The sequence below is a fragment of the Zosterops lateralis genome (assembly GCF_965231275.1).
Source record: "Zosterops lateralis genome assembly, chromosome: 2".
In the NCBI taxonomy this organism is placed as follows: Eukaryota; Metazoa; Chordata; class Aves; order Passeriformes; family Zosteropidae; genus Zosterops; species Zosterops lateralis.
The window spans coordinates 61,471,573-61,496,637 of record NC_139763.1 but is presented as its reverse complement, the minus strand read 5'-3'; the positions used below and the strand labels follow the sequence as shown (position 1 = coordinate 61,496,637).

Here is a 25,065-nt window from a genome sequence, read left to right as displayed (position 1 = left end):
AATATTTTTCTGGCTTTGTGTGGCTGTACAGGGAAAAGAAAGTTCCTTTTAGACCGTGCTGTCTGTCCTGGGGAACAACCTGCAGTGGCAGGAATTAATGTTTGAAGTACCACCTAAAGCTTGAAAGGGTTTAGATTCAAGTAATCAATTTTGGATAATCTCTGCAATATTCAATTATTTTGCCTGTCCCTCTCTTCTTCCTCTACACTATGTCAAATAACTGCTGCTGCCCAGAACTGATTAAAGGGGTGAATAGAGCCAATGGATCAAAAGACAAATTTTGTATTCCAATGTGATTTCTGTTTTGACTTAGATCTTCCACCACCTTCAACAAGAGAGAGACCTCCTGGGTGTAAAACAGTGTTTGTTGGAGGATTACCAGAAAACGCAACGGAGGAAATTATTCAGGAAGTCTTTGAGCAGTGTGGAGATATAACAGCAATTCGGAAAAGCAAGAAGAATTTTTGTCACATTCGTTTTGCAGAGGAGTTCATGGTTGATAAAGCCATTTACCTTTCTGGTACTTCACATTCTTTAATGGATTTTCATTGCTTCTTATTTGTATTTTGTGATGCTAACACTTGCTTATTTTTCTTAGCTTTTATCTCAGTTCTTCTTGAACTCAGTGGCTGTAACATGGAGTGGCAAGGGGCAATTCTGTTATTTCTCTCTGTCTACCAAGACTCATGCATGGTGTTGTGTGTTACTTACCTGGGAGCAATTTCCTGCCATCCCACAACAAAGCAGCAGATCCTGAAATTCACTACAGAAAAATCTTATTTTCAATTTACACAGGTTTATATAGTTTTGCTCACAGGTTGTGGAAAGAGGAGGGCACCAGGCCAGGAACTCTGCTGTTTTCCAGTGCCAATTTTTCTGATAGGCTGGCAATTTCACTGGCATATTTTTATAGATTTCTGGTGCAGCCTGAATAAAGACTGCCTTTATGCATGCATGTATTCAGCTACTGCATGGGTTAGATTCTGAGCCCCATCTGTAGGCTATGTCTGTTACCTCCCATGACAGTGAGTGCCCCAGAAATTACAGGGTGTAAAATTTCAGAAAATCTTTATTTTCCAACAAAGAAAGAGACAAAAAAAAACACCCCAAAACAAAACAAAAAACTAAGGAAACAGCCCCGTCCTCCCCCAGTCTCTAATTCACAGGGGGAAAAAATTAAGAAAAAATATGAAGAACAAGTCTGTTTTCACATTTTTGGCTTCTGTGACTGTCAGTGTCCTCTTGAGGTTAAAATCTCCTTCATTTGAGTATTGACTTGCTAAGCAAGTCCTTTTTCACCTTATAGAGTTGGATCACATGCCCTTTATGTATTTGTCTGCACTCCACAGGCTGGTTCATCTATCTTTGTGGGTCCTGGAGAGACTTAAAAGCACTGTTTTGCCTCACAATTTAGTGTAACACTTTCAACCATCTGCAATGTATTCTTGAATAAACAAGGTCCAGAGACTGACTGCTCCTTGGCCAAGACAAGCTGACATAGACCTACCCTGTGTCAGGTGACATCAAAGCACCCCCTGGGACCATCCTTTTGAGCCTGGGAGAGAGTTAACAACCCAGGATTCTTGTTTGAGCTCCCACCCTGACCATCTCCTGTTTAGCAATAAGGACAGAATGTCAACATCCTGTAGGTGTCCATAGGAAGCTCACACAGCTAAAAACAAGCTCTCTTTCAAATCACCATCAACTATATAGAAGGAAAAAAGAAAGAGAGAAAGAGAGAGAAAGAGAGAAAGAGAGAGAGAGAGAGAGAGAGAGAGAAAGAAAGAAAGAAAGAAAGAAAGAAAGAAAGAAAGAAAGAAAGAACGAAAGACCTAACTCCTTTGTTTCACAAAAGTTTTCCCTAGAGCTTTTATGTTATCTGGGTTTTGTTTGTTGTTTTTTTTTTTTTTTTTCCTAACTTGGTGCTTGCTTTAAATCCAAAATCCAAATCTAAAGAACTTGAAGAATTTCAAGAACGACAGAAAATCATGAGCTTTATGGGGTCTATGTAAAGATTTCTTTCAAATATTGCTATATTTTCAGGTTTGTTCCAGGTCTTTTTTCCACTCTGGATTATTACTATTTTTTCACTTCATTTCTTCTGGCCCCTCTTCCCCCATCCTCTGTTCCTGATTTCCATGTTTTTCATTTATTTTTTATTCATGTAACTTCAAAAATGCTATAGATCATTGTAGATCATTGCAGCAGATTAGAGGCATCACAAGCAGTAGTACATTTACCAGATCCCAGCTTCTGTTTAGGGGACCCTAGTAACAGAACAGAAGAGAGGCACACCAGATTCAGTGGGGACTGGTATTACTATATTATGATAAACAAAACTGGCAAAAAAGAGAGGAAAGAAAAGCTAAAAAAATGTTCTGGCTGCTACCCTGGGCCAGAACCAATGTTCCTCTCAGTTTCCTACTTCTGAGCAATTGGCTGCACCCTTTGCTTCACTCCAAGTCAAGTTTTATTTTAATTTCTTTTGCCTTAAATCCTGAAGGACCATGGAGGTAGGAAATTCTGTGTGCTGCTGTGTGTCCTCGTTCATAATGCACCAGAGTGCTCATTCAGAAGATGGGACGTGAATAGAAACAGATGTGAAAGATTCCTTTCCTCATTCTGAATTTTCTGCAAATTTACTTCCAAGTTCCTGGTCCATCCTTCTTCTGTTTCCTTTTGTCACAGTTGCACTGCTGGCTGTTCTTCCTCTTACCTCTGCTCCGCAGCCACCCTTCCCATCCATTTTTCCTCCACACCTTTTCATTCTTCCAAAGTGTTGTGCCCATTTTCTCCAATCAGATGAGGGAAAGAAACAGTGGAACTGACAGGGATGAGAAAGAAATGCAGGAGCACTCCAAGGCTGATGAACCTGCAGATGAAACAGGGAGCACTGACCATCCCCCACCACTACCAGGGAAGTCTGGCAGTAGACAGGGGCATGTTTTCCTTGTACTGAAATATCATGGAGGATTTTACCAGTCTTTATTTCATTCTCAAACATAATATGTTCTGAAATGGTGTGAACAAAGCATATTTTTAAGGCATTTTATTTTCTCTGTAAGAGACAAAAGAGATGTACAAATATAGTATGTGTGTTATATTAGGGGAAAGTCATGCCTTTGATATTTCTGGTATAATGATAATTTTGTCTACCTAATCAATTTTATCTGTCTACCCCATCTAATCTCATCAAGTTTTGCATTTATCCCATGCTTATCATCAGAATAGAGCAAGTGATTACAAAATCCATCAAGCAGTTTAATCACTGGGTATTTTTTCCTTTGTATTCCCAAGTAAACATGCATGAAAAGGGAGACTGGAAGATGGGTAGAAGACTATGATAAAAATGTCAACTTGAGGAAGGCTAGGTTTCATTTAACCCTTAAAGATGTATTTTGATTTCTTTGACTTTCTAAAATCATCATACCAGCCCATAAGAAAGCTCTTTCTCAAAACTGTATGTATTTTACTCTTTTGGCTGATAATTCAGTAACTCCTGCAAATATTGATGGTACCCAGCTTGAATGTATGGGACAAACAGGTGTCTGGCTACAAACCTGTTTATACCTCAAAAGCCTATGTATGTGTTTTTCTTGTGCTGGTATTTCCCCTGTGGGTTTTCTTTCAGTACCATTTACTTGTTTTATTTTAAGTTCTCTCTGATCACCATTAACACTCTGATCTAGATCCCCAGTTAGCCCTTAGCTATTGGCTGGTCCTCAGTATAGCAACACTCAAAGGTAAGTCAAGACATGGAGTTTGCACTAGACCTGTGATATGAAAATACTGTTTGATTTTTATTTAGCACCTTCATTAACTTTTCCTGTTTCAGCTCCTTTAAAGTGAGGATCTTGGCAACCTCCCAAAGTATTTTCCTCTTCCATTGTGTGCAAGCCTGAAATTAAAAATGACAAGCCAGGCACAAAGTTAGTGCTAGCTGCAACCCTGAGCAAAGAGATGGGGAAAAAATTCATTGCCCATGCATGAAGGGGAGGCAGTGCCAGGTGTTTCTCTCATACATTCAAATACCCTCAAATATCAGTAGGGAGACATGGTATTGAAAAAAAAACGAGCCTACCAGCTGCCTTAGGGCTCAAAATTTCCAGCACAGATGGGTGCCTGAGGATCTCATGTACAAAACAGAACCTGCCATTTGTGCATGCAGAGTCTTTCTGGTTATTAACCCAGCAAGGAGTCTGTTCTTCATTGGCCAGGCCATTGGTCCTATAGTGTCTGCAAAGCCTAATATATGAGGGTGCAGGAAACCATCCTAAAGGCGTTTGTTGTTTTTGTTAAGGGAAAGATGCTAAACCATGAGCATTCTGATCTCACCTGGAAGCTCACCCTGCTCTGGACTAGGTGATATCCAAGGTCCCTTCTTAGCTAGGTTATTCTAAGTTTCTGTGCTGGTGGAAAACACCTGGCTGGCTCACCACCTTCAGTCTTTAGAGTTAAACAGGCAGTCACATTTTTTTAGTGTGAATCATGGTAAATTTCCAAAATCTGTTAATTTGAAAGCATTTTAACTGGTTTCCCAAAGTGAAGCATTTGTCCAGTGCTACTGCAATGTACATTGTTCAGGATTTTTTTTCCCCCATTTACTTCAAAAATGAGGGCCACTTTATTACAACTCGGTGTTGCCAGTGCACACAAAACCTATAGATGCACAGTCCTTTTCATTAGTTCTTTATTCAGCTTATGTGAGGGGCCTTGAAGTCCACAAGAGTTTTGCCTCCTGCAGTGCTGTATGTCTCTCTGCCCATAACTACTGTGCTCCTGCCAATGGTGGCCAAAGACGGCAGGGGGAGAGGAAGAGAGATTGAGTCTTCCTGGAAAGTGCAGCCCAGCTGGGAGATCTAATTTTAGGTTCACGAGACCTGGCACCTTGGCAGTGTCCTTTACATTGCTGATAATGCTGTTCTGGCACAGAGCAAGCACTGTGAGGAATGCAGCTGGCACGCCAAACTGGCGGGGAGCAGGGGGCTAACATTTGTCACAGTTATCAGGGTAGCTGCACCACTGACCCCTTTTGGCTGACTCCTTTGTGCCTACACCTCTCTGGATAAAACCATATAATTACACCCTCATTAGTTCAGAGCCCAGTTATGAAAGGTCACCCATGCTCTTCTTCTATTATGTCACACTAAATAGGGTGTATCTCTAACTCTTCCCTTCAACACCTTGCAATTAGGGCTACATAAAAAAGCTCTTGCGGGGAAAGAGCAGTGTTTACTTCTCTAAGCTAGAGAAACCAAAGGCAAGAGGAATTTAAAATAATAAACAGTCCCCTCCTTTGCCACTCCTATGATATCCAGTTTTATTTCACCCCAAGCTCCTGAATCTTGGAGACTAGATTTGATGGGTTCCATTGGTAGGAAATAGAAAAAACCAAAACCATTCCTTGGTAAGATAGTTTTTTATGCCTTCTGGTTTTGAAGGATCTCTGAAACATTTAGCTCAAGTTTTTCATCTGGGTTTGGGCTCCTTGCTGGACAATGAAAGTCATATCTTTTCCTCACCTGCAGACTCTTTAGCTGAACTCCACAAGATGTTTGAAGGGAAAATGTCAAATGAAAAGGTACACAGATTATTTGAAGGATCACTGCATATATGGATATTTAATGTCTTTGAAGCTATTGTTTCATATGTGCTGTAGTATAGACAATCTCTTGTGTTCATACAGTGGGATGTTTTTCCAGCAGTAAAACAGAGTATGCCTAGATACGCATTTCTAGAAAGATGTACTTAAACTGCTACACAGTTCTCAGCTTTGCTATTCCTGGAGGGAGCTCAGAACTGAGTTTTAACTGTGGTGGTGAGTTGCTAAATCTCTTAAAACCACAGACAAACCACAAGACTGGAAGGTAGGTTCTCTCAGATTGCAGATCACAAACAGCAAACACCATTTTTCCTGACAGTTTGAATAGAAGTTTCCTCTCCCTGGAGTTATTATGCAGTGGTTGCAGTAGCATGCATTTCTGAAGAGCTTCCTGTGTGCCAGCTCAGCACAGAGTTAATCTCTGCAGCATCTCATCATTTGAAAAATCTCTGCTGGGGTGTTGCGTGTTGGCATGGAGAAATTAGAACCATCCTGTGTAGACTGATTAATTTTACTCACATTTGAAGGCTGTGTTTGAAGCTTTCTACATAGTATTTTCTCACACTTCCTCTGACTTGGCATTTTGAGAGTTGGACAAACTGCTCTGTGTATATATTTATGCCTTAGAAATAAAACTTGGAAGAAAGACAGGTGCCCAAATATGGCCACAAAAAGCTCCTCTTATAGCTTTGGCATGATTTTTTTTTACCTCTGACAGTAGTCAAGGGTTTTAGTTCAGCATGGGGCCCTTTTGTACTGCTGCATAGCTCTTAACTTAAAGCCTTTGCAGTGTGCTAACTTTAGAATATTTTTTGTTTCATTGTTTGTTCTGAAAGGAGTCTTGCAAATACCTAATAAATCTGTCCCTTCTTTAGAAATTACTTCAAGGAATTATGAACTCAATTAATTTGTAGGTGATTTATACTTGCTGCTAGATTATTTTCACTGGAGTATTTGAAAATAGTAGTTGCAATTGTAAAGTCTCAAAATTTAAGGTCTAGCATCACTGTTGTTACGGAACCATCCTCTTTGTGGCACAGGAATTTATGTAGCATAATTTTCACTTTCACCTATAGTCACGATTTTTAGAAATTTCAGCCTTTCCCTATACTTCCAATTCCTTTGGCAGGGTGGAGGAAAAACACTAGACTAAACGTGATCTCAGCAGGATTAGGGGAAGAAGGAGTCCTCATTCAAGCTTAAACAGATCCATTTTAAGTAATTGTTTTTTGTTTATCTGACTTCTGTGCTTTTAAAAGTTGGGAGCATCAAGTGGGAAAATTACGTGTCTTCTAAACAGAAATGTAGGTTCTTTACCTTAGGGTTTGAATTTTCAGTTTATCTACTATGGTGGTAGGTGGTGCAGGAAATTGTGAAGAAAAATGAGTGGATGGATGTTTATCTGCTTGTGAAAACATGGTGATTGGTAGATAGTGCATAGATATGTGGGAATCTGTTAATGTACGTTTTTACCTGGCTGCACTTGAAAAGGGGGAAAAAATGGAGAGAAATTTAAGGAAATAAATCCTACAACAGTTAGTTCTACTTGTTGATTTCAGGTTACCGCATGAGATTAGGATCTAGCACAGACAAAAAGGATTCAGGTCGCCTTCATGTTGATTTTGCTCAGGCAAGAGATGACTTTTATGAATGGGAATGCAAACAAAGAATGTTGGCCAGAGAAGAACGCCACAGACGCAAAATGGAAGAAGACAGACTGCGCCCTCCTTCACCTCCGGCAATAATGCATTATTCTGAACACGAAGCTGCTTTGCTGGCTGAAAAATTGAAAGGTAAGCAGCATTTGCTACTTCTCAGTTTATTATTCCTTAAAAGCAGGAGCCATGCAGAGGCCAGAGCAGTGAAGCCACTTTCTCTCTGATGTGTTTCATTACTTGCCCTGTTAGCTTTCCCCACTGAAATGGCTTTCTTTGCCATTTCTATGCCAATGGTAATGATACTCACCCACCTGCTGGAAACGCATGACATCTGCCTATCTACCTGTGCTTTAACAGCTAAAACACAGCCTACAGAATGCTACAGATGGGTTTTTTTCTGTTAAGTTGCTGCCATCATATATCTTGGAAATACTCTCACAATAAGACAACCTGTTGCAAGCATCCTTCTTCATATGAAAGGCCTTATTCTTAAAATTACTTTAATCCCCAATATGTAGATTATTCCATCACATATATTTGACTGTCCCTGGTATTCAAATTGCCCTCATGAACTGACAAAACTTATCTCTGACACACACCATCTATTCTTTCACTCCCTCTTTAGGGTTAGAATTACTTGTGCAGGATAGTGTCATCTTTTGGTATGTGTTTGCTTCCTTGTTTGTTTTTTTCTAGGTACATTTACTGAGTTAATATTTTTCAAGGGCGCACTTTGAGGATTCATTTTATTTTAATGGCTAACATAAACAGTAAGAAGCGAAGAAATAAAGTTATTCATGGTAAGGAAATTGAAAAGAAATATTTAGCAAACAACTCTTCATACCACTTAGAGTTGTATTTATTTTCATCAAGTGTTTAGCAGTTGTGTTTGGCATTCTTTCCCCCATGATGGCCAAGCACATTGCTTAACTGTGTGCCAGGTCACAAGAAGCTGTGATTCTTGCCACTATTTCAGAATTATCTAGATTGGTCTTATACAATCTAGCTGTCATCACACTGGTCTCTGTTCTAACTATGAAGCGTGTTTGGGTAGCCGAGGAAGGACAGTGCAGTGTTTCATCCTTGGAGCGTGGAGCAGAGATGCACCCTGCTGTCTCTCTGAGTACTGCATTGGCTGCTGTTAGTTGTCGCTACTACCTCAGTCAGTTACTAGTTTGGCTGACTCTCACCCCCACCAGATACACTTCTCCATGAAATAGTTCATTAATCTATCTGATAGATTGGTAAAATAACCCAGATGGGTTGATAGACCAGGAGAAAACAGGACCTAATATAAGAAATTTTAATTCATACCTAGCTTCCAGTCCAATTTTAGATCCATCTGGTTTTAGCTGAATATTTTAGGAGTTAATCTTTTTTAGGGAAGTTTTTCTTTATGTAGTAAGGCCTACGGGTTTCCTGAACTAAACCAGAAAATGCAAGAAGTCTGGACAATTTCTTCCATATGGCTAGTCATTGCTTGGGGCAACTGACTGTGGGTTTTTTGCAAGATATTTAAGATGACTATATTTGGAAGGATTTTTCTTTTCATTATGGGAAGTTTCCATACTTAATTAAAATCTACTCCAAGCATTTATGTCTTTGGTTCTCCTGAGGGAAACTTAACCAGAGCCTGACATATATGCTCAAGTTTAATATAAAAATTTTTTAGACCAACACTATGTGCATAACTGTTTCTCCAGAAATAAACTTTCAGCAATGTACATCATTAAAAAAATAGAGGTAAGTTTATTTTTTTATTGGTTGAAAATCATTAAAATCCAGCAAAAAAATATATTGCAATTTTAAAAGTTCTGCTAATTAAGTTACCTTGTTGTGAGATTAAAGACATCACCTCTGTATCTGTACAGATAGTTAAGGGTGGAGAATGCAGAAAAGACCCCTCTCTTCTCAGTGGGCATGAGTTGTGCCCTGTTCTAGGTAGTAAAGCAGAGGTGGGCTTCAATAATTATACTGGTCGATTTTACCTTTCCTATTGCATCACAGCCAGTATCTGTAAAACAGTGGCGTTGAACTTTATAGGCTCCCTTGGGCAACATGGAATCGCCACACGAGTTCTTTGTGACATCTTAAAAAAAGAAGTAAAGCAACAATAAAGGAAATTCTTCAACTCCGGCAAAGGGCAGTTCATGTAATACAATCAGACAACCATTAAGGTTGGAAAAGATCTCTAAGATTGAGTCCAGCCATCATTGTACATTCACAATTTAAACGTGGACTTCAGTAAAAGTAGCAGAATATATATGTATATATACACATACATACATACATACTCACAGAAATATGTAAAACTTGGAGTTAAAATTCCAGGTGTCTGTATTATTACCACATTTGCACTGCTGCAAAAGCATGGACAATTCATCCTAAAGTAATGAAGGATCACGATATATCTGCACTGGGCAGGATTTAACTTGAAAGATTGGTTCTTCAGCAGATCTTCTGCAGTTGTTCTCTTGAGGAGAGTCATGACCTTGCTGTGGTGCCCACTCCAAGAGATTCCTGAGCTCTGCTGCCAGCTCATGAGACAGAGCTGCAGGTGCCCAACATGCAGATATCAGCTCCTGCAGTGCCTCCAGAAGTTCACAAAGCAACACTAGCTAAAAAGCAAGCCAAAATAACTAAACATATCTTAACCCAAGATACTGCTTTGCAACCACAGATGTCAATAACATGGTCTGAATCCAAGAAACTTTTGTTGTCAAAATAACCTTGGAAATTCCTGACAGCAAGGAGATCTTATGGTGAGCAGAGATGAAGTAGGCTTATGAGTCACTCCCCTAATGTGGTCTAGATATTTACTGAGTCTGTAACAGTGGTGATAATATCTTTTTTTCACCTTCTGCAATCTGCAGCCTAAGAAATCATTGGTTTTGTGTAACAGACTTGGCTGGAAACTTTTGCCCCGGTGTCAGCATATTCCTATTCCTCTGGTGTGCTGAAGTCATGTGTTACAGCAGTGACCGTGGGTGAGAGAGTACAGAGGAATTTTTGTTGGAAACAGAAGTTCATTGTAAATTTTCAGCCAGGTATTCTCTACTGATATGGAGCTTCACAGAACAAAAGAACCAGTTCTTCAGTGCCTGGTGAGTGGGGCTAGGAATCCAGTGCATGTGAGGCCTCATATACATGAGGCTGTTCCCTGAATTCCCTGAATCCCTTTATATCTGCAAAGAACTTGGTTTGAACACTTGATTTTTGCAGAAATCAAAGAAACTCATCAAACTATGGACCAGTGCATTTTCTCACCACTTTCCAATTCAGTGTGTGTGGCAAACAGTGTTGGGTTTTGTGTATCTCCCTTTCCCTTTTTCATTTTTCCTTATTTTTTTTTATTTATTAATATCTTCAGTACTCCTGCAAATGACGTCCTTCTTGATTCTCTCCTTGCTGGCAGTATGGACATTTTTTTCCTGCACCCTTCATGTCATTAGCCTGAGCCTCGATTATCAGAATGAAATGAGCTCCAGCATTCCAACAAGATGACTAACATGAAAAGCATAAGCAGCTTCTCATCTGTGTTTCCTTGAGAAAATACCTCAATAAATTCACAGATGTGAATTCTGGGAATCCAAGGTCATTTACGATGAAGTGTAAATGTTATTTACCTCCTTGAATAGCCTTTGAAAATAGACCCTGAGTTCTTGTTTTGAGAAAACCAGCAGCGTGTATTGTGTCTTCTGCTATTACACTAGAAGAAAGTGATTTTCACTTCTTTTGTTTCATTGCAGCATTTGTGTGTGTCTTTGAGATTTTAATTCCTCAGTGTTAAATCAGATGTGTTATTACTGCACAGTGAAATGTGTCAGTAGATATTTAGGTTCAAATTTGCACGCTCTGACATCTGTTTTCCTGGGTGCGTTATAAACAGTTAAGTCGTGTGGTGCCCAGAACATGACACAACTGGAGATAAGCTGAACCTTTTAAGTGGAATGCTGCTGTGTCAGGTGCATTGGAACAAAACATTTTAATCTGTGCTTATGACATTTGCGTTTCAAAGCAGAATTTTGAACATTACGGTTTTCTTAATTCAAGCATATCTGTACCTAATGGTATCATCTTCAGAAATCACTTCTTGCAAATAAGATCCTTTAAAATGGTACATCTGTCTTACTTGCTGCGGGTAGCTAAATAGTTCTATCACCTAACAAAGGCATGTCTTTATATCTGAATATCTGGGGTTTAAAATATTTTGAGCAAAGGAGACATAAATATCTGAGAGTTATATACATTACCCTGGAATTTACTTCCCTTTTTAATATAGTGTTTCTTTATGAGCACAGGGAAGTTGTTCATACGGATTTTCATTTCAAGAAATATAATTTAAAAATTGAGAAGCTGCTTCTTTGCCAGGCACTGTATTATCCCCTGAAGAGAGCACAGATTGGAAATTTAAATAAATATATGGCAGTTACAGTAGAACGAACTTACCAGGGATGTGCCTTGCACAAAACTCAGGTAACATCAAGCCTGACAATCTCAATTCTTGCACATCATTTGAAATATAAACAACATTTAATTGCTTGGGAGATAGGATATTTTGCTAAGAAGAAAAATACACTGCTTTCATCATCACCCTGCAGTTGAGAGCCAGATTGGTGGAGCACTGCAGAAACAGTGCAGTTATGCAGGGAGGCAAGTCTCAGCCAGAAAGGATCTAATTCAGTGCAGAGCTACGTCAGAAGGGGAGGCAAAGTAAGATCCTATGAACAAATCCAGTGAATGCCAGGTTTAAATGCTGAAACTCTGGATCTTTTTTAGCACTTTTTTTTTTTTTTAAATCTATATTAGTGGTGTATCAGAACAGAGCCCTAAAACAGACATGTTGCGACGCTTTAGCATCAAATCTGTTCACTCACCCTTCCTGGTTTTAGATTATCATTTTCTCCTTCCTTCTTCCATATGCTGCTGACATCTGCTGTGGCACAATACATCTGGCTCCAAGAGCCTCGCACTGGGGCTGTGAGCAGGCACAGTGCAAGGGCACTTTTGTCTGCTGGCAGAAGAGCATAAGTTGGGTTCAGCTATCAGAAGCCTGGTAACCCAATTCCCTGGGCACCTCTCTCCCAAAGCCTACAGGAGGTACACCCACTGACTGGTTAGTGCATTACTAAAAGCATCCTCCCTCATCTCAGCTGTATTGTATCAATTCAGATTTTGAGGTTTTAATATAAACCCACTGGATTAAATGTACCACACTGTAAAATGACTCAAGTTAATTACTAAGAGCTGGGAAATGGCAGCTCACTGATCTGAAAGTTTGTGGTGTGATTTTGAGAAATAAGGAGGAAACTCAATACCCTCATAATTACTTTTCATTGGAAATAATGGCATCAGCAGGAGAAGATAATGGATTTCTGTGTCTGACATGAAACACCCACCCCTGGAAGAATATTGTGTGATTTAATTTGAAAGAAAGAGTTTGATTATGTAGGGGGGAGAAATTACTTTTTAATATCTTTTAGTGAATGTATACTTGTATTTTTATCAAATCTAGTGTCAGCTAGACATTTGTTACATAACTGGAAAAGTTTCTTTGTTATAGCATGCAGTTAAGGCTATTTAAAAAAAAGTAAGGTGGATATTAATCATTCTTTAAAAGAACCCTTTGGCAGTAAGAATTTGTATTTCTTGATTCTCACTTGTTATGCAATGCCACTGGGTTAAAAATGTTATTAATCCCAGAAGTACTAGACTGATGTGTGTGATGCATGGCACAATTATATAAGGGATTGGAGGAGGAAAAAAAAAAGAAGGTGAGGGTAGTAGACTGAAGAGTTGTGTTTCTAGGTCACTGGCAGGCACTCAGTACAGAAGAAGCTCTTAAGCCAAGAGAAAAATAGGTTGTCATTTTGGCACTAGGAGTGGTGTGTGCTGGGAAGAAAATTGTTCCCGATGCACAAGGGAGCTGGGCTGAGCCTGCTGATGAGAGAGGTTAGTGAACCTTTTCTCTGACCTGATTCACCCACAGCATTCACCTCCCTAAGGTTTATTCTTTTTTGTGTTGAATTCAGTCTTTGCAGTTTAGAAATCTTAGTTATAGTTTAATAAACTATCAAGTTAGAAGTGAGACTAAGAGTAACCTTGACCCTACATCCTCCCCTGGCTGCGGTTATACGTAATGAAGAAGTTTGCATCCTGAACTGAACTGTGCCACCTTCCTGTTATAACTGAACTGGGCCCAGTTTGACAAACTGGAACTGGAGTCTAAGCAGCTGAGCAGCTCCAGTCAGACTGAGGGCAGTGTAACCATGAGCAAAGGGATAGTGCTGAGCATAGGGATGAGGCAGGGAACACATCTTCCCATGGCACTGCTACAGCTGGAGAGGACAGGCTGTTAATCAGAGGCAAAAGAGGAGAGGTGTATCCACCATTCTCGTCCTTTCTCTGCCTGCCCTGAAGCACAGTCATGCTTAGTGTTCACAAGAACACCTTCAAGGGGTGTCTGTTAATTGGGTTTCTGCTGGTCAGGGCAAAACTTGGGATAAAGATACACATGCCCCTTCCCATCTTACAGAAGGGCCAGAGAACAATGAGATAATTAATGCATCCCAAAACATAGGCAAACAGCACAGGAGCTTTCTAGGTATAGTCTCTGGAGTAAAGACCAACAGGTCTGTCTTTTCAGCATGTCCTTGCAAGCCTGGGAGGCTGCATTAGGGAAGCAAGATTAGGAACAACAGATAATGTGTGCTGACTCTGGACAACACCACAGCCATAGGACAATGTTGAAGGTTTGTTGTGATTTAGAGAGGCTCCAAGTGTTGTGTGAAATATCTCAGATGCTTTTCAAACATCTGAGAAAGACAAGGGTTGAAAAGATAATAACAAGGCTAAATCTGTAGCCCAGTGTTTGATCTTGTCCTAGCTAAAAGTCCAGCATGCAATGTTGCTCTTGAAACATGGAAATACTGAATTAGCTATATTAGCAATATATGTGTAAATGTAAAAATTATAGAAATGAGTGTTTGAATGCCTGGCTTCAGAGTGATGGATTAGTCTGTATCCTTTCTAATGGCTAAGACCTTGGACACCATCACCCAAGTTGTGAGAGGACCTTATGGAGGTGTTTAACACTGAGAGATAAATAGTCACATTTGAGGGTACTCTGAGCTGAATTCTGCCCTGTGTTACACCAGGGAAACTCCATAAACTGAAAGTAAAACCTCTGTTTCCAACACCTTTTCCCAGAATACCATTTTGTAACAGTTGTTGTCATAGCTTTTTCAATTAAATATTTATTTCAGTTGGAGTTGCTTAGAGGTGGTCAAATTCCAAGCAGAAAAATGCAAAATATTTGTCAAGAGTTATTCCCTTCTATCATAGAAATATTCCAGTTAACAATTTTCTGGTCAGCTCTAGGGATGCATTTTCTTTTCTTTATATTTCTTTTCATCTAAGTTGTGAGCTAGGATTTAAATGTCAAATATCTTTAGTTGATATAAGAGAAGGTTGAAATAGCTTATCTCTAGAGCCCCATGATCGAGTCTGGCAGCATCTGGAAATCTCTATTGACAGGGACCCATCCTTGATGGATAGGTAATCTCCAAATGACACAATGTTGCCCGAGCTTGTGTTAGAACTGCCCTTTTACAGGGACACGCAGCAGGCAGGTGCTGGGGGGATGCTTGCAGCAGGTGCACCTGTCGAATGGTTGGGATTACTCCAGCCAAAAGTGTGCCTGTGGCAGAGATGTCCATACAGGAGCAGGTCAACCCAGGTTCCCTTTGCAGGTGATTGAGGGAAGCAGGCACTTCTGGAGCACAGCTCACCTCACTGTTAAACAGACAACATAATCAGGACTGATAAAGCCTGCCTCATCTGCTTAGAGTATGCTGTGACTTGGAGGAGGAAAAAGCTCTGAGAGGAAGAAATAATTTGACGCATGCTTATTTTAAAAGAACAATTACATATGGAAACATGTCTTATATAAAGGAATTTATTTGAAGAGTGTGTTTTTAAACAGTGTATAATTATGTGCATTCTACCATGAGGGAATAATTTTGAACAGAATTAGGTGTTTGGTTTTATTTTTTTTAATGAACGGCTGCAATCATAAGGCAGTTCATGCTCTGTTTAAATTAGATTCCATTGCTGCATTTCTTCTACTATTTATCTACTAACTAAAAAGGAAATGAACAATCTCATATAAAAATCTGATTTTCTAAGGCTTTTTTTTTTTCTCATTGCTCCGAAAGAGCCACTGTATTCTGGATGAAAAAAATGTATTCACAGTGAGTTACCTTACACCAGTCACTGAGTGAGCTCAAGAATATAAAACTTAGAAATTAAGGTGAAATAAATTTTAAAATTGTAGAGAAAAGATTTTATTAACTAATGTGCTCCTGTTGTGCATATATTACCCTCTAGCATTTTTTAATGTAACTTCTAATTATGTAATCAATGAAGATGCTGATGTTTACCAATGAAAGGATTTTTTCCTGCTTGTACAGAGCTGTGAATTAACTATAACAGTCCCACAGACCTCTGCAGCTCCCTGGAAGTACAGTATGATGAAAACAGGTTTTCAGCATGTCCTTTTAAATGGGTAGAATCTATGTGGCAGAAGGATGATATGTTTACGAACATCCCTTACAGACACCCACTGCGCCTGATAAAAACAAAACAAGGGGAGGGTGTTTTTATTTCACAGAGACTCTATAATGAAACAACACATAAATGAGTACTGGGAAGAGACTAAAACAAGGAAAAGGGAGGATATTTCTGTGCTGCTGATTTTCCTCATGCATGGAAGCATGCTAACATTGCCAGAAACCATTGCAAGTTATTCTTATTTACTAGTGTAATTATAATAAACACTGTGTTCCAGGGATGAGTTCTTGGCTGTTTGCATCTTTGACATCTAGTTCCCATGCAATTTGGCAGGCTGAAGATTTTGCCCAAATCTTTTGGAGAGCCTTACCCTTGTGTTTTCTTACAGTGAAGAGGCTCTGCATGAGTCTTGTTTACATTTGGCTTTTCTGAGGTCTATATTCAGCCAATCTCGCTCATCAGAGCCACTTAATACATTCCTGCTGCATATGTATCCAGCCAAGCTCAGAAGTGGAATCTAATACAAGGGGAAAATATGAAATTAAAGGATGCCCATCTGATTCTTCCTGCCCAGCTAAAATTAATGAATGATGATAATGAATCACATGTTAATGTTTTACAACAGATACACCATTGTACACAGGGAGGGTGTTATGGGTTATTTTGCAATTTTTTCTTGAGGGATCTTGGGCGAACATGCCTATTCATCTGTGGAGAGCAAATCTTATTGCTGTAGCTGAAAGCATGTTTCAGTTAATAAGATGTTAAAGATCAGGCAATGTAAAAATCTCTTCTTCAGAAGCTTTGGAAACAGAGCATGTCACTAGTTCTCTCTGTATTTTAGGCTACTTGCCTTTTAGGGAACTGATTATTGTTCCAAAATCATCGCTTAACAATTAGTATTTCATTATTCTTTGTACATGGAAAGCAGTCTTACAAGCTGTGTCATATGTTTCTGTATCCTGTAACACAGTTGGCTGGGTTTAGTATTTTCCAATTTTTGTTTTAAGTGTCTGTTGGTTATGACTACACTTCATCTTCCCGCCATAACCATATACCTTCTCCTGCAGAAAGGTATGCATACTGTCTAAAATATATATAAAGAAATATAACCAAAAAGGACTAGATGAGATGTTTAAAATGAGTTGTTGAGAAATTGAAGTTTTATAGAATAAAATCCTGGTGAAAAGATGATATTGAATTGCACAAAAATGGTTCCAGAGGAAGACACTGTTGTAATAATATTTTCTTGCAGTTCAGTCTAAATGGGACTTAAAAAGAAATGTTTCCTCTTAATCCTGATGAAGCCTGAAGTGTAATGGATGCTGCGCTTAGAGTCTTCTGTGGAAGCTGAGAGCACTGTCAGAGGAAAGATTACCTGGGGAGGGAGTGTTTATCCTATTCCATACAAAATCTGACCTTCAGTTTTGGCAATCTTTCTGCAGAGAAAAAACACTTTTGTTACCTGAATGGTAAACATGAAGCTGTAATCCAGGTATTTTCCTGGATTCACCTGGAATCTTTTAAAAAAGTATATAATTTGAATAGTACAAAGCAAATAATACAAAATGAATGCAGGCACATCATCTGTTCAAAGCAGTTCCTTGTAATTAATCAGTGTTTTGAGGAGGAATTGTTCAGCCTCAACATTGTTCCTTAATTAACAACACGATGTTAGTGAAATCTGTTGACAGAAGTATGGCTGAGCCCAAGCTCCAGGACTGAGCTTTTGGCTGAGCAGATTAACACAGACACATTTCATTTCCTCAGTGAGTCCAGTGCCACAGAGGTCTCCTCATTCCTGCTGTAAGGTCATTCCATATCACTGAATGGCTTAAGGGAGACGTTGTGAAAGTGAAGACTCAGACCACAGGGAAGGGGGGGAAGGTCCTTTTTATTGTGAGAAAGCTATTAAAATGAGAGGAGAAGACAAGTCTTGAAGGAAGATTTATGTAGTTTCACATGGCTGTATTGGCTTCCTACATCTGATAGAACAAAGGACACAAAAATTGCCCCAAATGATATACTGCAAGCAGGATTTATGGTGATTTTAATGTGACATGGAGCAGAAAATGTATTCTCAGCAGGATATTTATGCCTGCAATTTGAAACCTGTGCTTTGATTGTTGTAGACGACAGCAAGTTTTCTGAGGCCATCACGGTGCTGCTCACCTGGATTGAGCGAGGCGAGGTGAACCGCCGCTCCGCAAACCAGTTCTACTCCATGGTGCAGTCGGCCAACAGCCACGTCCGCCGGCTCATGAACGAGAAGGCGGCTCACGAGCAGGAAATGGAGCAGGCCAAGGAGACTTTCAAAAATGCCTTAACAGGGATCCTCACCCAATGTAAGTAACTCCCCTTTTGTCAGTGTTGTAGTGATGGTGGTGGTGGTGGTAGTGGTTTTATCATTTTGCTTGTTTGTTTTGGGGGTAAGTAGTTGTGATGCAGTCATGCTCTACTTCACATCCTATTCCATACTCTATGGCAGTTTGGAGGATCAAGGACCATTCCTAAGAACTTATTATTCAAGGTGAGCAAAGTTTCAGTAGTTTTTTTATTAATAGATGAAGACGTGCTCTATTCACAATGTCTACTGCTGTGTAGACAAAACGCCTCAAGAATGGACAAGACAGAAGCCTCACTGCTCTGAGAAAAGATCATGGTTTTTTTGAGAGAAAGGATATGTAGCCTGTGTGTGGCAGCTAGTTAACTAGGTCAATTACAGGATAGAGCACAATTAGGTAATTATTTTTGCCTGAGTTTAGGTAAAAGGCAGCAGAATCGTGTAACTTTCAGGGATATGTTCACAGGTAAAGGTCACCTCCACAGTAGAAAAGTATGCTGTACTGCTGCTGGCATGTGGACTGGTTGGCTGATACAATGCCAGTATTAATTGGGCAGATAAACTGTCTTAAATATCTAATGCTGGCAGCTATTTCCTTAGTATAGAAATACAATCAATGAACTTACTCTAATGAGGTTCCCTCATAAAACAATGATCAGGATACTTGCCTAAAAGTTTTCTTCAAAGGCAGGGGAGGCAAGGAGAGGTGAGGAGAGGCGAGGAGGGGAGAGGAGAGGAAAAAGGAGAAAATTATGAGGGGAAAAAAAAGAAAAGACAAGGAAAAAAGGAGAAAGAATACTGATTTAATTCTTGGTGGGTTTTAACATGTTTACTCGTGGATCCTCAAGGAAGAGGCATTATGATACTCAGAAGGGTGAAACCTGGAGCCAGCTCTCATGTGCCAATTTAGAACAAAACCTAAGATAATTTACCAGAAGGACAGTGAAGTTGTTACATTGTATTTTCTGAATCATACCACTAATCTTTACATTAAAAAAAAAAAAAAAAAAAGCCCTAAAGGCTTTTGTGCAATTTATTTATAATCCCTCAGCAAACATCCTTTAAAAGTTAGAATTGAAGACATAAGCTTGGATGGACTTGGCAGAGCAGCCACCAAAGCTTCCTGCATAAATGATGGAGAGCTCAGCATCTCAGAAGACCAGTTCACCATAGGCATATATCCTAATTTAGGAGTTTAGATGCCGTAAATTAGAAACAAAGATTCTGGGCCAAAGACGTTTGATTTCTGTGGACATATGTTCAGAGAGTAAATTTAAAAGACCAGCTAATTCCCTTGATAATTTGCTAGGCAATATTGTCTTCCATCTCAGCATCTGAAAGGCAGTGTGAGGCACAGAGATGCAGGCACCACGCGTGGCGTGCTGTTCAGTTCACACCAGGGCCTCTCTAGTTCTGTGTGCAACAGCCAGCTCTAGCATTCAGAAATGCCTTCTTCAGCTGCATTAAAAAAAGTCCCCCATTGTCAGCAGGCTGAACTTTAGTTAAATCAGTCTAAATTAGCCCATTTGTCACCAACTGTTGTAGAACATCTGTCACTTGGAAATAGAGATCCCTGTAGTTTCAGGTGGAAATTTGCAGTTTTGGTTATCTGTTTTGCTCCTGTAATGTGCTAAATGCTGAACTTACAAAACCAGAAATAGCTCTGGCTTCAAAATGTGAGTTTCCTAGTGCCACAGTAACAGCAGTGTCTGGAAGAAGAAAATTTCTGACAGATGTGGCCTAGAAGGACATGGTCAGCAAAAAGCAGCCTCAGGGAAAGGTGTTACACTGTGATTTCGTAAGAACGAATTTTACAAGCTTTCCAGATGTTCCCCATTGTTTATTTTATAAACATCATAAATATTGGCCATTATTAGCACTAATATGTCTTATTAAAATTCCTTGCAAACTTCTTGCAAACAAATGATGTTTTTCCTTTATACATGTATATGCCTAAGATTGCTAAGCATGGAGATTCTGAAATGAGTTTCCCTTTTTCAAGGAAATTTGAATTGATCTGTATTTGAATTCATCTGAAGAATGTTTTTCATGCATCTTTTTCCATTGTTGTTCTACAGTCCTGCATAATTGGTTACAATATGTCAGTTGCTTTATGAAGAATTTGAAAATACAAGATGTCCTAAATAGGTGTGTGGCTGATTCAATTCTGCAGAGTGACAAAAGCCCACTTCTGCTCTTCCACAGTAAGGATCCAAAAGTCTAGTGAAATGCTGCAGCTGTGTGGCCATTTGACATAAATATTATAGTATTTGAAAAATATCATGTGGCAGTCTTCTCTCATGAACTAGGTCAGATGTCAACTTGAAGCTGACCATTCTGGGCTTTCTTTGGAATCAGAAGAGAAAAATAAGAATCTCCACAGAATGAGTCATCAAACTGACCTCATGGTGCTCTTCCAATGAGATGAATCATTTCTTGGATATATCATTTTTTTCTCTGCTGCCCATAGAGGATTCACAGGGGGCCTAGCTCTGAACCAGGTGTCCCATTTTTTACATGCCTTGTTAAGGGCAGATTAATCCCACTTACTGTGTACAGCATTGATACAGACAGGTGTGCCATAAGAGAAGAACTTGGAGTTAGATAAAAATGCCAGCAATGAATGTTATGGGGAGTGAAAATAAATAGAATTGGTTTCAAGTGCACTCACCTGAAACACACACATTCACATACTCACACACAGTCTTACTGAGTCTCAGTAGAAAATACTTTCTTATTAATGAGGATTACTGTGACCAGAACATTTCATCTTATGGCCCAACTACTAAAGAAGTACAGGCATTGAAATCCTTGCTACAAATTTGTGCCTGGAGATATTTAGGAGATTACTGAGCAGATTACCCCTAAAAATTTGGGTCAATTGCTCAGCACATGAATTAATTACCTGATCAAGGTACTTGTGCCAGGATAATCTGTGAAATAAAGTGTATTACTGCTGTCACACCACAAATTTATAGTACCTGATTTAAGTGCTACAGGGAGTCTTAGCCTTGGTATGGTGCTTCTTCAGTTATTTTAGGAATAAAGACAGAAAATTGTCTACTTCCTTCTTTTTATTAAATTACTTGATTTTTCTAGATTTGAATTTGTGCTTAAAGTATGGATTGTTTTCAAGGATTTTGGATAGGTCTGTCTTTGCGGTTTCACATCTACTTTACTTCCACATTTTAGATACATGTGCCACTGCCCCCTGACTTTCCATTCACCTCTGTTTCATTTCCTCCCAAACCACCTTTTCAGCCTAAAGTCTACAGATGTTGATCCTCATGTTTAAGGAAAGTGGAGGCTCTAGAGATATCCCTGTTGGGCTGTTTGTGTTTTTTTAGACTACACCAAAGCTGCAATTACCTCCTCCGACTCTCTTCTCCATGCACTGTAAACTTTGCCTACCTCTTACTGAGTTTTCAGACTGTTTAATGCAACACTGAAAAACTTGACAACACTGACAAAAGTACCTACAGGTGAATAAAAATTCCATATTCAAAAGTAATTTGATATCTAAAGAGTAAGACACACAAGGTGGTGGAAGTGTCCCAGCATACAAGTTCATAGGTTGAGCACACATAGCGTAATAAAGAGAAGTCCCCCATATCTGGTTACTGAGCAGATTATGACATTCCATCATTTTTGTCCATTTTACTAATGAGTTATTGGACTTAGTGGACTCTGAAACCAGGTCCCCATCAGAGTCTGTGAATCTCTAAGATCCATTCCAAGCCAAACCATTCTATGATTCCATGGATTAAGAGATTGTGCAATTTACCTGTTTTGCCTGTTTCTAAGCATGTTCGGCCCTTACTTGTGAAACAGGAAGTGAAGCTATATCCAACTTTGAGCTGATTCAGCAGCCTTGTCCATTTAGGAAGAATAAAAGGTTTGGGAAGAAGGCTGTGTTTCACATGCCTCTTTTTGGGAATATCACAATTGTTACCTTGAGTTTTCCTTTCCTTTCTACTAAAGGTCTCCAGTGGTATATTAGATTATGTTAACTTCTTATCAAATAGCCGGTTAGTATCTGATATGAATTACACCCCCCTGTCCAAAAAAAAAAAATAATAATTTGTAGTTAAATAATTCTGAAAGGAAAAGCATTCTCAATAGACTGAATAAAAATCCTCCTCCTCTCAGGTTTCTTCATTTTCATTCTCTGATCTCCCAGGATATGCTTTAATCTGTTTTAACATTATCAATGCCTTCACAGATAGAATCCACTTTTATTTTTTCTTAATATTCAAAAACATAAGAAGAATGTTTAAAATCTTTTTTTAGCCCTCTTCAAAAAAATGATTGGCATCAGTTTTGTTTTTCTCTTTACAGGTTCACTTCAGAAGTTGCTGGCTTGCTTTAGAAAAGATAGAATTTACATTGCTATAATGGTGATTGCTGAAATCACTGTCTCATCTGATTTGCTTTAAATTCCATACTTCAGTACTTTCTCCCAAAAAATCCTTCCACTCTTTAGTAGTCTCATAGTACTGAAAATGAAGCCAGTTTCATTACAGATATTGAAAGCATGCTAGTTAAAATTCTCATAGCAGTCAGACTTTTTATATATAAATCATGCTTTCCAGAGTGTTCTTTGAATTGCTCCACATTAATAACAACTTTTGAAAGGATTTTCCTGTTCTTTAATTGTCCAGTCTTACAGTCTTTCTTTCCTTTGCTACTGACTAATTCAAAAATATGAGCTTACTTTATGTGCAATTTTTTAGGTCATCATTAAGCTCTTTGTGAAAGAGATTGAGTCATATAATGTGTTTTTACAGTGCAGCCCAGTTCTCAGTTGGTGTCATAGAATGCCACTATAATACAAATAAAAACATTAATCATTCATGTCATTAGTTGCCACTATTACTTTCTACCTTGATGCATTTCTGAAACAGAAAAAAAATTAAGTACAAAATAACCTCTACAATCCATCCAGTTCCTTTTGTTAGCTCATTTAGTCTCTGTGCTCTTGGCTCATTTCTATACTAATAATTTGTCCAGTAAAGCTCTGCTGGATCTCTTTATTCTTTTTTCAGTTGTGCTTCTATCTATGGGATTTTCTGTCTCATATACACATATTCCCAAAAGCATTTCTATACAAGATGCTGTGGCAGTAGCAGAGAATAGTGATGAAAGACTCCATTTTTATTTTACCTTGCATTCTTGCAGTTCCTCCCTTTGTTTAGGTAGTATAACCCTTTGTGGTTGCAATTTATAATATTTCACATAGCTTATTCTTCTGTGTTTCATTTTCTTTGAGTTTCTGCTTTCCTTCCATTGTCTGTAGCTTGCACTCTACCTAAAGTCAATACGAATCTTGGTATCGATTTAAGCATGGCCAGAATTTCAACAGAAGCTCTACCGTTATTTTTAAAAGGTTTTGTTTTTTAATGTAGTCCATTAAATATGCATGGTATTTTGCAGAAAAATAAAAGCACTTCCTTCCAAGAGATTTCAGTCTATTTTGACAACTCATGCCACTTGCCTGGAATCTGCATTTCTCCCAGATGATGACACAAAGTTCAAGGCAAAGAAGTATGTGCTTTAATCACGTGGAAATCTGTGCTTGGTTTTGACTTGCTTTGCTGAGTAGAGACAGGGATAAGGGCCTGATGCGTCACAGAACTGAGCTGTAAATGTTCTGTGGAAATAAAGGATGGGGAAGAGACATTAGGCAAGGAAGGAAAGGTGGAGGTTTCACCCAAAAGGATGAGTTGGCTGTGCATACCATGTGGTCTGCATGTCTAAAGCCTTCAGACTGCTTATAAACAATTGAATAAACCTTATAAATATGAATAATCCTATGCAACTATGAGTGATTGAAATACTTGCTCCTTTCAAAATGCAGCAGTCACGCTTCATGTCAAATCACTGGATTTGTCACAAATGGTGTGGTTTTTGATCATGACAGAGATGTTATGGGGCAAGAAAAGAGTTTTGGAAAGGGAAAGACTGTGTGGGAGAGAAAGATGAAGACACAAAGAAGGAAGAAAAATAGAGAAGGAAGAAGTCATGGCAGGCAAGGGAACATAAGGTATGGCAAAAAATGGAGAAGTAAATTTCACACTTAAAGTGTGTGAGACAAGTTTTTGTTTTGATTGCCAGAAGAGGCTTTGACTGTTGAAGCCTCCTTATCCACACCTTTATACTTTTCTCGTCAGCAAAATAAACCATATTATGCCCCAAACAAATATAACCCTCCTGTTCCTCCCAGGAACATTTTAATCTGCAGGATTCCTGCCTAATTTACTTCACTTAATTAGACTTGCAATGACTTAGTCCATTTATGATGTTCCTACATTGCAGAGTTCCCTGGGAGTTCTCTTTTTGGACAGATTTACCAAAAATGATAGTTCCCAGTTTTGCTATTTTTAAGTCTGAAAACTGAAAAGAAAGGTGTGCCTAACAATAAATGAAAGAAAGAACAACTGATTAACTGCAGTAGTTTGGGGATGGTTTATAATCTTGTCAAGCTGATGAAGAAAGCAGCATTTATTTCATCTTCCTTTGAGTTGGTGGGGGGCAGTTGAGATTTTTCTAGGGATTTTTTCTGATTGTCAACACAAAGTCCATAAAAGTCCATTCGGTAATGTAAGATGATGGCATTGAAAGAGCAGGTACTGTACATTTGTACTTGCCCTACTGTGTTGTGCTGGTCTGATGTCAGGCTCCTGTTTGTTGAGAAATCACATGAAGGTGAAGTGGTCTTGTTGAGTCCGAGTGATTTATCACATGGCACGGCGCCAGCTCTTGCAGTTACACCAAGCTGTCAGTTTCTCTGTTGTAAATTAAACCAGGGTTTCACAACATAAAAGATTTTCAAAGCTTAAATTGTAGATAGATTTTCTACCAGTGCCTTGCAGGGCAAACTGTCCTCTCTT

The 25,065-nt window shown here is 39.0% G+C and overlaps 1 protein-coding gene across 10 annotated transcripts in view; it reads left to right on the top strand.

Moving 5' to 3' along the window:
- The window catches only part of ENOX1 (ecto-NOX disulfide-thiol exchanger 1), a 370,196-nt gene that overhangs the window by 272,937 nt on the left and 72,194 nt on the right, over positions 1-25,065 (top strand). For all 10 annotated transcript variants that reach the window (XM_083854594.1, XM_083854596.1, XM_083854591.1 and 7 more), the window contains 3 exons: positions 314-520; positions 7,162-7,395; positions 17,964-18,176. In XM_083854594.1, the coding sequence (XP_083710720.1) occupies positions 314-520; positions 7,162-7,395; positions 17,964-18,176 (654 nt within the window). The remainder of the gene's footprint in view (positions 1-313; positions 521-7,161; positions 7,396-17,963; positions 18,177-25,065) is intronic.